Here is a 13,490-nt window from a genome sequence, read left to right as displayed (position 1 = left end):
GAGCCTTTAATAATGGCCGTGTCTGACATTTTGGGATTTAGCTCCACCTGCTGTTGTCTTACAGGTGAAAGGAGAATAATTCTATTCACCTCCTACTAGTCTTCAATGTCATTGGACATCGTGCAATTGAATAAAATATGTGCTGCTGACAAGGCTTGTTTATTTATGGCAATGTAATTCATTAACCAATGTGATCCAAACAGCTCAAGGTGCATGCCACAGTCATTGTAATACAGTCATAAATGATTTGTGAAACGTTTGATTTCTCTTTAAATTCTCTGTCGTCCAACCAGAGATTTTGAGGTCAATAGTACAGGGGTTGTGTCGGTGAGAGAGAATCAAGGCAATACAGTCCGAGACTAGCACGAGGATAGGGACACAGGCTGGCACACAGAGACAATGCCGCCTCTGACAGCTTCATAGACAGGCCTGTCTGCTACGGCTCCTACAAAGTGAGACTGCTGTATTGGCTGCTCAGAGTTGAGTCAGTTTGTTGAATGGGGTTAAGTAAGGTTATGTCACTACCATTGCTGTTTGAGCACGTTTTCCAATGATGTTTTCCCATGTAGGCAACACGGTACACATAACCCAGCATGTAAGTGCTTTTTTTCTTTAGTGGCTGGCAAGTGGAAATATTAATCTCTGATGGAAACAGGGCTGGGGGATTTGTTCCAGCTGCCCAGCTTGAAGAGGTGTTGGCTAGTATTCATTGCAAAAATAACCCAGCATAATAAGATGACTTTTTCTTTATAAAGTTTGAGAGACACAAACACACAAAAATCCACAAGTTTGTTTAAATGGTTTCGCCTTTTGGTTACACTTGATTATCTTTATTCACTTCCATGTTATGCTCAGGGAGTAAATTTGATCAATTTTGAAGTGTCAAAAGCATTGATCTGTGACAGTATATCATACTTTTGCAAGTAGCCTATTTCCAGTCCTCATATTTTAATCGCTTTTTTAAGTTTGAACCTTTTGCCCTTCCGTCATCATTTAACCACGTGGGCCGAAAAAAATACATATATAAAAGGTAGAAGAAGCCATTGTTCGCGTTATAAAGAAGTAGCTAGCGAACATGGCATCAACAAGCCGGTGTGTACAATATGTATCCCAAGCTGTTTTCTCTGTTTTGCATCAGTGTCTTTTCATATGGGAAAGTGAAAGTTATTGATCAATGGGTGGTGATGGCGATTAACACGGAGAGACGCTTGTTTCTAAGTGTTTTCCATCATAGCCGCCGGAATGTCCATTACTGACTTTTAGCTAACCTTCGCTAGCCTACCAAAAACACTAACGTTATCAAATCACAATTTTACACATTGTCTCGATCGTATATCATGTCAACTTGATCATATTGTTTGTAAACATCCGTTATAACGTTAGGTAGCGCAACATGGTATCTAACTTCCAAATCATGATGCAAACGCGAGTGTCAATAAGCAATGCTTTTAGGGATGGGTGATGTCGCAACTTCGCAAGGTGATGTTGTCTGGCCAGCTCAGCTGTCTAAATCCAATTTGCTAGCTACATTAATGTATTTACAGTAGCCGAGTGTCAACGGACACCTAGACAGTGATTTAATCATGAGAAGTCATTCAGCCATTGAATAGAAAATTGTCACAAGGACACGGCAAGTTGATTGGGTTGTTTAACCAGCAATTTATTTCACTGGCTGTCTCAAAATATCTTGTTTTCACTTTTCATTCACTAGCCAAAGGTTGCCACCAAGTCCGTTAGCTAAATGTTATGTTTTGGTATTGTAGAACCGAATTGGTGTCGAGGATGATTTTCGGAAACGCTGGAAGCCCATTTTTTGGGTCCCATTGTCCAACGTTTTTTGGCCATATCACCACAGAATCATAATTTAGTTTGGAAACTCATTTACATTATGTTGACACAATCGCTGCAGTGGCTTTCTGTATTAGTCTTGTAGTATGCCTACTCCCCAGTCCATTTATCTTGCTATGCATATACATATTCGATCAATAAACAAGTAACATAATGACTGGTGTTGATGCTTGTGAACAGTTACTGTTGTAAACCAGGCAGCCATAATTGCTTTTGCAACATTGTATGTCATTTTCAGAAGTGCCTTTTGTTTTTATATTATTAAAGGTAAATATGATCCTCATATTTCTCATATTAAAGGAAAGACAGTCTGGCATGCTTCACAATTTGTGTACAATTTTAAACGGCCTATAAGATTTTCCTATCATTATCATAATTTGCCAACAAACTAAACAACATACTTCCTCACCTTGAGCAGTGTCAATCGGCTTTATCAACTGTGCAGTGTTCACTGAAGTGTATAGAGTTAAGTAATACCATGTCCTTGGCAGTAAACCAGCATTATGGAGATAAGTACAATCACACCCAGTGGTGGGTTATCTCTCACTAGGCAGGGTCAAAGGTAAGAGGTCACTTGTTGGCTGACCTCTGGGATCTATTCTTTACTTGCAGTGGAGACGGCCTGGCCCTTCCTAAGGTGCAGTGCCCCAACCACCCAGACGCCATGCTGGTGGAAGACTACAGAGCAGGGGATATGATCTGCCCCGAGTGTGGCCTTGTAGTGGGTGAGTGATAGGCTGCACACACATAGCATATGATTTACTATCCTTGCGGGGACCTAAAATGTATTTCCATTCAAAATCCTGTGTTCCCTAACCCTAACCTTAAGCCCTAAACATAACCCTTATTGTAAACCTAAACCTAACCCATAAGCTTAAAATAGCCTTTGTCGCCATTGGGATGTGGGAAATGACCCCATGAGAGAGAATTATCCTTGTTTTACTATCCTTGTGGGGACTGTTGGGGATTTCCGGTACCCATGAGGATAGTAATACACGTATGCACGCACGCACGCACGCACACACACCCGTCAACAGACTGTCACAAAGCCTTATCTGTATGGAGGAGGTCTTTGCAGTAGGTAAATAGCGCAACATAACATACACAGAGGCCTTATGTGCTTTATTTTCTCTAATTTGCTTTCTTATAACCGACAAGGACTTTTGAACATCGGATCAGCAGTTACCCCAATTCCGGCTTCAACTGTGACTCATCTGCCCTGGGCTCTTTCTGTAATTCTGACCCAATTTTCAGGGGGAACCCAAGAGAAATTGCCAGTGTTAGATGCATGTCAGGGGAAATCCTGGCGAGATTAAGGTGAAAGGAAAACCGGCTACCTCTTCCCTTCATTCTATTGGCCAAATGATAATAAGATGGATGACCTCCGATCACGGCTTTGCTACCAACGGGACTCTCGAACCTGCAATATTCTCAGCTTTTTTCCCTCGAATCTGCAATATTTTCTGCTTTTTTAAAACATTGCTTTCGGACATGACCCCCCCATGGCTATCCAATTCGATGGATTCTCCATTAACCGAGCGGACAGGACAGTAGAGTCAGGGAAATCGAGAGGGGAGCGATGAGCCTCTTAATCAACAACAAATGGTGTTCTGACTCGAGCTCAGTGGTAGTCTCGACCCATTGTTCACAAGTCTTGGAATACCTGATTGTCAAATGCCGACCTTCTACCTCCCGAGGGAGTTTTCAGCTGTTATCGTGACTGTTGTATAAATTCCACCTCAGGACATGAAATCTAACAAGCTGGCACTTAACCAACTGTACGAGGCTGTAAACAAGCAAGAAAACTTACATCCGGAAGCTGGCTGCCTTGTTAATTCCGCGTCATTAAGACGTGTGATGCCCAACTTCCATCAACATGTCTCCTTTGCCACTAGGGGCGATAGTCCTAGACCACTGTTACTCTACCCACAAGCAAGCATACAAGGCCCTCCCTCGTTCGCGATTCGGGCAAGTCAGATCATGACTCCTGCTTCCTTTTTGCAAGCAGAAGCTCAAACAATACCCGTGACTCGTTCCATTGAGAAATGGTCATCAGAATCAGAGATTATGCTACAGGATTGCTTTGCAAGCGCTGATTGGAATATGTTCCGATACTCCGCCTATAACATCGATGAGCTAATCACCTCTGTCACTGGCTTCATAAGGAAATGCATTGGCGACATCCCAACAGTGTAGGGTCGCTGCTTCCCCAATCAAAAGTCCCTGGAGTAACACAGAGGTTGGCGTTAAACTAAAGGACAGGGCTACTGCACATAGAGCCATCGCAGACAACCCTGATGCTACGGCTGAGGACAAGAACAAGTGCAAGAAGTCCCCTACGACCTCCGTAGAGTCGTCAAACGATCAAAAGGACAATATAGGAATAAAGTGGAATCAGATTACACAGGCTCCGTCGCATGTGGCAGGGGCTACAGACCGTTACGGATTACAAAGGAAGACCCAGACGTGATCTGCCCAACGATGCCTCTCTACTAGACAAGCTCAACGCATTGTATGCATGCTTCAATAATAACAACACCATACCGTGCGTGAGAGTCCCCACCGAACCAGAGGACTGGGGGATCTCACTCTCTGAGGCCGACGTAAGGTCTTTAATCAAGTCAACACTCGCAAGGCTGTGGGGCCGGATGGTATTCCAGGGTGCTTTCTCAGAGCATATGCAGATCAGCTGGCAGACATATTCACAGTAATTTTCAACCTCTCCTTGTCCCAGTCTGTAATCCCCACATGTTTTAAGATGGCCACCATCATTCCTGTTCCCAAGATCTCTAAGGCTTCATGCCACAATGACTACCGCTCTGTAGCACTCACATCTGTAATCATGAATTGCTTTGAAAGGCTGGTAATGGCACACAATAACTCGATCATCCCAGACACCCTAGACCCTCTCCAATTTGCATACCGCCCGAACATATCCATAGACGACGCAATCTCAATTGCACTCCACACTGCCCTCACCCACCTAAATAAGAGGAATACCTACTTGAGAATGCTGTTCATTGACTACAGCTCAGCGTTCAACGCTATTGTCCCCTCCAAGCTCGTCACCAAGCTTAGGACCCTGGGACTGAACACCTCCCTCTGCAACTGGATCCTGGACTTCCTGACCGGCCGACTCCAGATAGTGAGGGTAGGCAACATCACGGCCGCCACACTGACCCTCAACACCCCCTGTTCACCCACGACTGCGACTCCGACATCAAGTTTGCTGATGACACGACAGTGGTAGGCCTGATCACTGGTGGCGGGAGGTGGTCAGTGACCTGGCAGTGTGGTGCCGGGACAACAAACTCTCCTTCAACGTCATACTGATAACAAGTTCAAACAGGTGCCATTAATACAGGTAACGAGTGGAGGACAGAGGAGCCTCTTAAAGAAGAAGTTACAGGTCTGTGAGAGCCAGAAATCTTGCTTGTTTGTAGGTGACCAAATACTTATTTTCCACCATAATTTGCAAATAAATTCATTAAAAATCCTACAATGTGATTTTCTGGATTTTTTTTCTTCTCATTTTGTCTGTCATAGTTGAAGTGTACCTATAATGAAAATTACAGGCCTCTCTCATCTTTTTAAGTGGGACAACTTGCACAATTGGTGGCTGACTAAATACTTTTTTGCCCCACTGTATCTACCTCTATCACTCCAGTATTCCTACACGTTGTTTGTTCTACATGGTATTGGAACTGACCTTGTATATAGCGCTTACTTTCTCGTTGTCTTATTTATTTTCTTTATTTCTTGTGTGTTTTTGTTCTTCCTCGTGTTATTTGTTAGTACTACATTGATATTGATCGCTGGATTGTTGGGTTTAGAAAGGCATTTCACTGTACTTGTGCCCGTGACATTAAAACTCGAAACTTCTGGGCCTACACTTCTACAGACACAGTCCTAACCTCTAGTTCAGGGGAATGATGTGTTTGTACTGTTGTTTGTGATGTGACTTGAGCAGCAGGGCCCTTACAGATGTCCTCCAGCGATTTTTGAATTGTTCATGTTGAAAAGATATATCCCAAGTATAAATACAGTAAAGTACACACACGAAAGGGTAAAAAAAAAGAAATTGGGAGCAGAGGGGGACTAAAGACCTGTCACATAGCTAGAGTGCATAATACCAGGAAATGATAGAAACATAACATCATGTCAAAGATGCAATAGAATCAAATCTGTCCACGCCTCCCTTAGACGGCCTTGGAAAAGCCACCCTAGTTAGAGCAACAGATTGCATTACAGGGCTCTATCTGAACGTAACAGTCCTATGGGACTCCCATTTTGAGTCCCATTCGGAAAGTATTCAGACCCCGTTATAGCCTTTTTTCTCAAATGGATTAAATTGTTCCCCCCACTCTCATCAATCTACACACAATACCCCATAATGACAAAGCAAAGACATGTTTTTAGATTTTTTGCAAATGTATAAAAAAAAAATGGAAATATTACAGTTACACAAGTATTCAGACCCTTTACTCAGTACTTTGTTGAAGCACCTTTGGCAGCGATTACAGCCTACAGAGTCTTCTTGGGTATGACGCTACAAGCTTGGCATACCTGTATTTGGGGAGTTTCTCCCATTCTTCTCTGACACTCTGTCAGGTTTGATGGGGAGCATCACTGCACAGCTATTTTCAGGTCTCTCCAGAGATGTTCGACCAGGATCAAGTTCCTGGCTTTGGCTGGGCGACTCAAGGACATTCAGACTTGTCCCGAAGCCACTCCTGCGTTGTCTTGGCTGTGTGCTTAGGGTCGTTAACCTTTATTTAACTTGGCAAGTCAGTTAAGAACAAATTCTTATTTTACAATGACTGCCAAACCCTCCCCTAACCTGGATGACGCTGGGCCAATTGTGCACCACCCTATGGGATTCCCGATCATGGCCGGTTGTGATACAGCCCAGGATCAAACAAGGGTCTGTACTGACGCCTCTAGCACTGAGATGCAGTGTCTTAGACCGCTGCACCACTCGGGAGCTTGGGTTTTCATCAAGGATCTCTCTGTACTTTGGTCCTTTCATCTTTCCCTCGATCCTGACTAGACTCCCAGTACTTGCCGCTGAAAAACATCCCGGCAGCATGACGCTGCCACAGCCATGCTTCATCGTAGGGATGGTGCCAGGTTTCCTCCAGAAGTGACGCTTGGCATTCAGGCTAACGAGTTCAATCTTGGTTTCATCAGACCAGAGTATCTTGTTTCTCATGGTCTGAGAATCCTTTAGGTGCCTTTTGGAAAATTCTTGTGCCTTTTACTGAGGAGTGTCTTCCGTCTGGCCACTCTACCATAAATGCCTGATTGGTGGAGTGCTGCCGAGATGGTTGTCCTTCTGGAAGGTTCTCCCATCTCCACAGAGGAAGCCTAGAGCTCTGTAAGAGTGACCATTGTGTTCTTGGTCACCTCCCTGACCAAATCAAATCAAATCAAATCAAATTTATTTATATAGCCCTTCGTACATCAGCTGATATCTCAAAGTGCTGTACAGAAACCCAGCCTAAAACCCCAAACAGCAAGCAATGCAGGTGTAGAAGCACGGTGGCTAGGAAAAACTCCCTAGAAAGGCCAAAACCTAGGAAGAAACCTAGAGAGGAACCAGGCTATGTGGGGTGGCCAGTCCTCTTCTGGCTGTGCCGGGTGGAGATTATAACAAAACATGGTCAAGATGTTCAAATGTTCATAAATGACCAGCATGGTCGAATAATAATAAGGCAGAATAGTTGAAACTGGAGCAGCAGTACTGTCAGGTGGACTGGGGACAGCAAGGAGTCATCATGTCAGGTATTCCTGGGGCATGGTCCTAGGGCTCAGGTCCTCCGAGAGAGAGAAAGAAAGAGAGAATTAGAGAGAGCATATGTGGGATTGCCAGTCCTCTTCTGGCTGTGCCGGGTGGAGATTATAACAGAACATGGCCAAGATGTTCAAATGTTCATAAATGACCAGCATGGTCGAATAATAATAAGGCAGAACAGTTGAAACTGGAGCAGCAGCACAGCCAGGTGGACTGGGGACAGCAAGGAGTCATCATGTCAGGTAGTCCTGGGGCATGGTCCTAGGGCTCAGGTCCTCCGAGAGAGAGAAAGAGAGAAGGAGAGAATTAGAGAACGCACACTTAGATTCACACAGGATACCGAATAGGACAGGAGAAGTACTCCAGATATAACAAACTGACCCTAGCCCCCCGACACATAAACTACTGCAGCATAAATACTGGAGGCTGAGACAGGAGGGGTCAGGAGACACTGTGGCCCCATCCGAGGACACCCCCGGACAGGGCCAAACAGGAAGGATATAACCCCACCCACTTTGCCAAAGCACAGCCCCCACACCACTAGAGGGATATCTTCAACCACCAACTTACCATCCTGAGACAAGGCTGAGTATAGCCCACAAAGACCTCCGCCACGGCACAACCCAAGGGGGGGGGGGGCGCCAACCCAGACAGGATGACCACATCAGTGACTCAACCCACTCAGGTGACGCACCCCCTCCAGGGACGGCATGAGAGAGCCCCAGTAAGCCAGTGACTCAGCCCCTGTAATAGGGTTAGAGGCAGAGAATCCCAGTGGAAAGAGGGGAACCGGCCAGGCAGAGACAGCAAGGGCGGTTCGTTGCTCCAGAGCCTTTCCGTTCACCCTCCCACTCCTGGGCCAGACTACACTCAATCATATGACCCACTGAAGAGATGAGTCTTCAGTAGAGACTTAAAGGTTGAGACCGAGTTTGCGTCTCTGACATGGGTAGGCAGACCGTTCCATAAAAATGGAGCTCTATAGGAGAAAGCCCTGCCTCCAGCTGTTTGCTTAGAAATTCTAGGGACAATTAGGAGGCCTGCGTCTTGTGACCGTAGCGTACGTGTAGGTATGTACGGCAGGACCAAATCAGAGAGATAGGTAGGAGCAAGCCCATGTAATGCTTTGTAGGTTAGCAGTAAAACCTTGAAATCAGCCCTTGCTTTGACAGGAAGCCAGTGTAGAGAGGCTAGCACTGGAGTAATATGATCAAATTTTTTGGTTCTAGTCAGGATTCTAGCAGCCGTTCCTGAAAGATAAAAACAATTGGACATTTTTGCGGACCTGTAAACAGATCGCTTGAATTCAGTGATGTTTTGCATTTTCTTTATCCCGAACAGATGGTGCATTCGGGAAAGTATTCAGACCCCTTCCCTTTTGCCACATTTTGTTACGTTTCAGACGTATTCTAAAATTGATAAAATAAAAACAAATCCTAATCTACACTGAATTATAAGTGAAATTATCTGTCTGTAAACAATTGTTGGACAAATTACTTTTTGGACAAATTACTTTTGTCATGCACAAAGTACATGTCCTAACCGACTTGCCAAAACTATAGTTTGTTTACAAGAAATTTGTGGAGTGGTTGAAAAATGAGTTTTAATGACTCCAACCTAAGTGTATGTAAACTTCCGATTTCAACTGTAGTTACTATTCTTATTTACATTTATGGCCCTGGTCCCAGTGTCACTGGATACCGCTTCCCTTCCTAATATTGAATATCCTCTTCTCTTTTTGTCACAAAAGGAAAGACTTAAATAAACAAAATAATGCTTCCACCAAGTTATTTTATTTAACAAGGCAAGTCAGTTAAGAACAAATGGCCTACCAGAAGGAAAAAGGCCTCCAGCAGGGGGTGGGATTAAAAATAAAATAAAAATATAGTACAAAACGCACATCACGACGAGAGACACCACAACACTACACAAAGAGAGACCTAAGACAACAACATAGCATGGCAGCAGCACATGAAAACACAGCATGGTAGCAACACAACATGGTAGCAATACAACATGGTAGCAGCCCAACACATGGTACAAACATTATTTTGCACAGACAACAGCACAAAGGGCAGGAAAGTAGGGACAACAATACATCACGCTATTATGCTATGGTGGTGAAATCAATACAGTGGGTGCTTGATGTTTATCACTTTTACCTCCTTTATGTTTTCATTTAAGTGCTCAAGGAGATAAAGTAAGGTAAATGTGGAAAGGAAGTTGTTTAAACGTATTTGAGTTTAGCCCCATGTAGATTTTTTATTTATTTATTTAACCTTTTTTTAATTAGGCAAGTCGGTTAAGAACAAATTCTTATTTACAATGACGGCCTACCCTGGCCAAACCCTAACAAGGACGACGCTGGGCCAATTGTGCGCCGCCCTATGGGACTCCCAATCACGGCCGGTTGTGATACAGCCTGGAATCGAACTAGGGTCTGTAGTGACGCCTCTAGCACTTAGACCGCTGCGCCACTGGGGAGCCCAGTAATGTGTGTGGTTTCCCAGGTGACAGGGTGATTGACGTCGGCTCAGAGTGGAGGACCTTCACCAATGAGAAAGCCACCAAAGACCCGTCTAGAGTGGGCGACGCCCAGAACCCACTCCTCAACGGGGGAGACTTGACCACCATGATCAGCAAGGTAAGTACACACATTGGCCATCTTACTTGGCGCCACAACTGGCACAGAGGCCCTGCCACCCAGCTATTCACCACTTACAGAGAAAGATGCTTAAATTTTTTTTATGTTTGTGGTCTTAGTGGTGCCAGACAAAGAAATTCAATGAAAATAAAATGTCTGCTCCTCTTTTTTTGTGTGATATGGCCTTCACCAGGTTGCAAAGGTTTCCATAAGATACTTAATTGTCGTAAGATTTACCAGGTAGTAAGTCTATATCACTAATGGTTCGAACAATTCTGTTGTCACCATAGGGAACAGGCGCGGCTAGTTTTGACGAGTTCGGCAACTCCAAGTACCAGAACCGGCGGACCATGAGCAGTTCAGACCGTGCCATGCTAAACGCCTTCAAAGAGATTACCACCATGGCCGACCGGATCAACCTACCAAGGAACATCATAGTGAGTCCCGTTCTCTCTTCTACTTTCAGTTGTTTAGCTTTTGTGGAACCTAGTAGCTAGCTAGCTAACTGATTCATCTATTTCCAAAACTCAAGTTCTTTAGCAGGTTTTCTCTGAACTTAACTATATGATTGTTCACAGCAAACTGAGGGTAAATGTTGTCTTTGACCCACAGGACCGAACAAATAACTTATTTAAGCAAGTGTACGAACAGAAGAGCCTGAAGGGGCGGGCCAACGACGCCATCGCATCAGCCTGCCTTTACATCGCCTGCAGACAAGAGGGCGTGCCTCGGACGTTTAAAGGTGAGCTCCTCTAAAGAGGATGTTTAGAGCATGGAATTACATATCGAATCATCTATATCATCTATGGTTTTAAGATCATATTAGCATGTTCCAAGCAACGTCTTAGAGTGAGTGCTTGTGCTGGTTGTTTCGGTTGCTACAAATCTTAAATCAAGACTTCACGGTTATGAAATATACCTGGAATCGTGTTCATTAGGCACCAAACAGAGGAAAACTGACTGAAACAGGGATTTCTATTTTCGTTTTCAAATGTTCTCTCTTGCATGTCTTATTAAAACGTCCCGGAAGGTTTCACTAATGACTCCCTTGTTGTCATCCATGCCCCGCAGAGATCTGCGCCGTGTCCCGCATCTCCAAGAAGGAGATCGGCCGCTGCTTCAAGCTGATCCTCAAGGCCCTGGAGACCAGCGTGGACCTCATCACCACCGGAGACTTCATGTCCCGCTTCTGCTCCAACCTGGGCCTGCCGAAGCAGGTGCAGATGGCGGCCACCTACATCGCCCGGAAGGCCGTGGAGCAGGACCTGGTGCCCGGCAGGAGCCCCATCTCTGTGGCCGCCGCCGCCATCTACATGGCCTCCCAGGCCTCCGCTGAGAAGAAGACCCAGAAAGGTGAGGTTGTGGGTGGGAGGATGGTGGAGATAGTGGTGGTGGTTGTCTTTTTAAGGTCTTCTTGATGGGCTGAATCTGAACTATTTGTGTTTGTCTATAAACTTTAAAACACGGTTCAGTACATTTCAGGCACGAACAACAGCACAACAGTGTGCCGTTTGTGGTCCACACGTGTATTTCTGACTTGAGAGCTCACACAAACTGTTTCTGAATGTTGGGGAACTCATATTTCTGAGAACACAATTATCACCAATGGTCTGAAGACTTAAAGCACCAGTAGTCATTTCTGCAAATCCTCTTCCTTTTTGGACAGAGATTGGAGACATCGCCGGTGTGGCAGACGTCACAATCAGACAGTCGTACCGACTCATCTACCCCCGTGCAGCTGACCTCTTCCCCCCGGACTTCAAATTCGACACCCCTGTGGACAAACTGCCCCAGCTGTGAAGACCCACTCGCCCCGATGACACTTTAAAAGGTTATTTTTCTAGTTTTTAATCTATTAGCAATTTTTTTCCCCTTTGTTAATTAACTTAAGACTTCAGGCCATTGTGAAGGCACTTTTTGCAGGAATACAGACAAGTACAGGACACACATTCCAATACTTTAAAAAAAAGAGATTGCAAACTGTACTTACAGTATTTCATTTGAGTGTATATATACTGTATATATGTCCAAGTGGGAAAATGTAATTGGTGCTTGCAATATTAGGCTGGTTTCATACTATATACATTTTCTTTTGTAGGAAATGCAGGTTCTATTTTGTTAGCTTGTATTAAGTAAATCAAACGCTTTTCTGAAAAGCGTGTTGAAAACCTCATGCATTGATTAACATTAAACTTTGTTTACAGAATTGAGATTTTTTCTGTGTGTTGACTAATACTGCTTATGTACCATTTGGAGTGTTAAGAAACTTTTCTGGGGCCTCCCGGGTGGCGCAGTGGTTAAGGGCGCTGTACTGCAGCGCCAGCTGTGCCATCACAACCGTAACCGGCCGCGACCGGGAGGTCCGTGGGGCGACGCACAATTGGCCTAGCGTCGCCCGGGTTAGGGAGGGCTTGGTCAATAGGGGTGTCCTTGTCTCATCGCGCACCAGCGACTCCTGTGGCGGGCTGGGCGCAGTGTACGCTAGCCAAGGTGGCCAGGTGCACGGTGTTTCCTCCGGCGCATTGGTGCGGCTGGCTTCCGGGTTGGATGTGCGCTGTGTTAAAGAAGCAGCGGCTTGGTTGGTTGTGTATCGGAGGACGCATGACTTTCAACCTTCGTCTCTCCCGAGCCCGTACGGGAGTTGTAGCGATGAGACAAGATAGTAGCTACTACAACAATTGGATACTACGAAATTGGGGAGAAAAAGGGGTAAAATTAAAAAAAATAAAAGAAACTTTTCTGTATTACTAAGCTGAAGTTCCAGTACATTGAGTACATTGATCAGTACCTCTCTGGACTTCGAGGACAGCCCAAGTTCATATAGTTTCAGCTAGTCTCGTTCCCACTGCCTGGTGTACAGTTGTGGGCCTAGCATAGCAAATAAAGCAAGCGTTCAACACACCATTGCATCTTAAAAAAAATAACATATTTTAAGGGAGTCAAAGGTCATCTGGCTTTCATTACATCACGTATTTGCAAAGTTGAACATGACTGAAGGTTACACTGTAGCTTAATAAGGGGAACTTGCTTTAAATGCTTCTCCTGGATTAATCAAGATAAATTAGTGCCAACTACTTTTCTGCCAGAGGTGTAGATACTTATAAGACAGATCACATTTTAGTTATCCACTTACCTTGACTTCAAAGGATCATGCACTGAACAAAAATATAAATGCAACATGTAAAGTGTTGATCCCATGAGCTG

General features: G+C 44.7%; 1 protein-coding gene across 1 annotated transcript; it reads left to right on the top strand.

The window, feature by feature from the left end:
• Window positions 1-1,003: 1,003 nt before the first annotated feature.
• On the top strand, window positions 1,004-12,496 carry LOC139387068 (transcription initiation factor IIB-like). Its single transcript, XM_071133053.1, has 7 exons — window positions 1,004-1,092; window positions 2,461-2,573; window positions 10,153-10,286; window positions 10,577-10,723; window positions 10,899-11,028; window positions 11,358-11,639; window positions 11,953-12,496. Exons 1-7 carry the CDS (start codon window positions 1,076-1,078, stop codon window positions 12,084-12,086), a joined length of 957 nt encoding a protein of 318 aa, XP_070989154.1. The 5' UTR covers window positions 1,004-1,075; the 3' UTR covers window positions 12,087-12,496.
• Window positions 12,497-13,490: the final 994 nt, after the last annotated feature.

This window comes from Oncorhynchus clarkii, chromosome 28, assembly GCF_045791955.1.
Source record: "Oncorhynchus clarkii lewisi isolate Uvic-CL-2024 chromosome 28, UVic_Ocla_1.0, whole genome shotgun sequence".
Classification (NCBI taxonomy): domain Eukaryota; kingdom Metazoa; phylum Chordata; class Actinopteri; order Salmoniformes; family Salmonidae; genus Oncorhynchus; species Oncorhynchus clarkii.
Note: the sequence above shows the minus strand (reverse complement) of the source record. Positions and strands in the feature narration are given on the sequence as shown.

Coding starts and splice junctions, on each gene's coding strand:
- LOC139387068 (XM_071133053.1), top strand. Junction 10,724..10,898: donor ACCTACCAAGGAACATCATA/GTGAGTCCCGTT, acceptor TTTGACCCACAG/GACCGAACAAATAACTTATT. Junction 11,640..11,952: donor TGAGAAGAAGACCCAGAAAG/GTGAGGTTGTGG, acceptor CTTTTTGGACAG/AGATTGGAGACATCGCCGGT.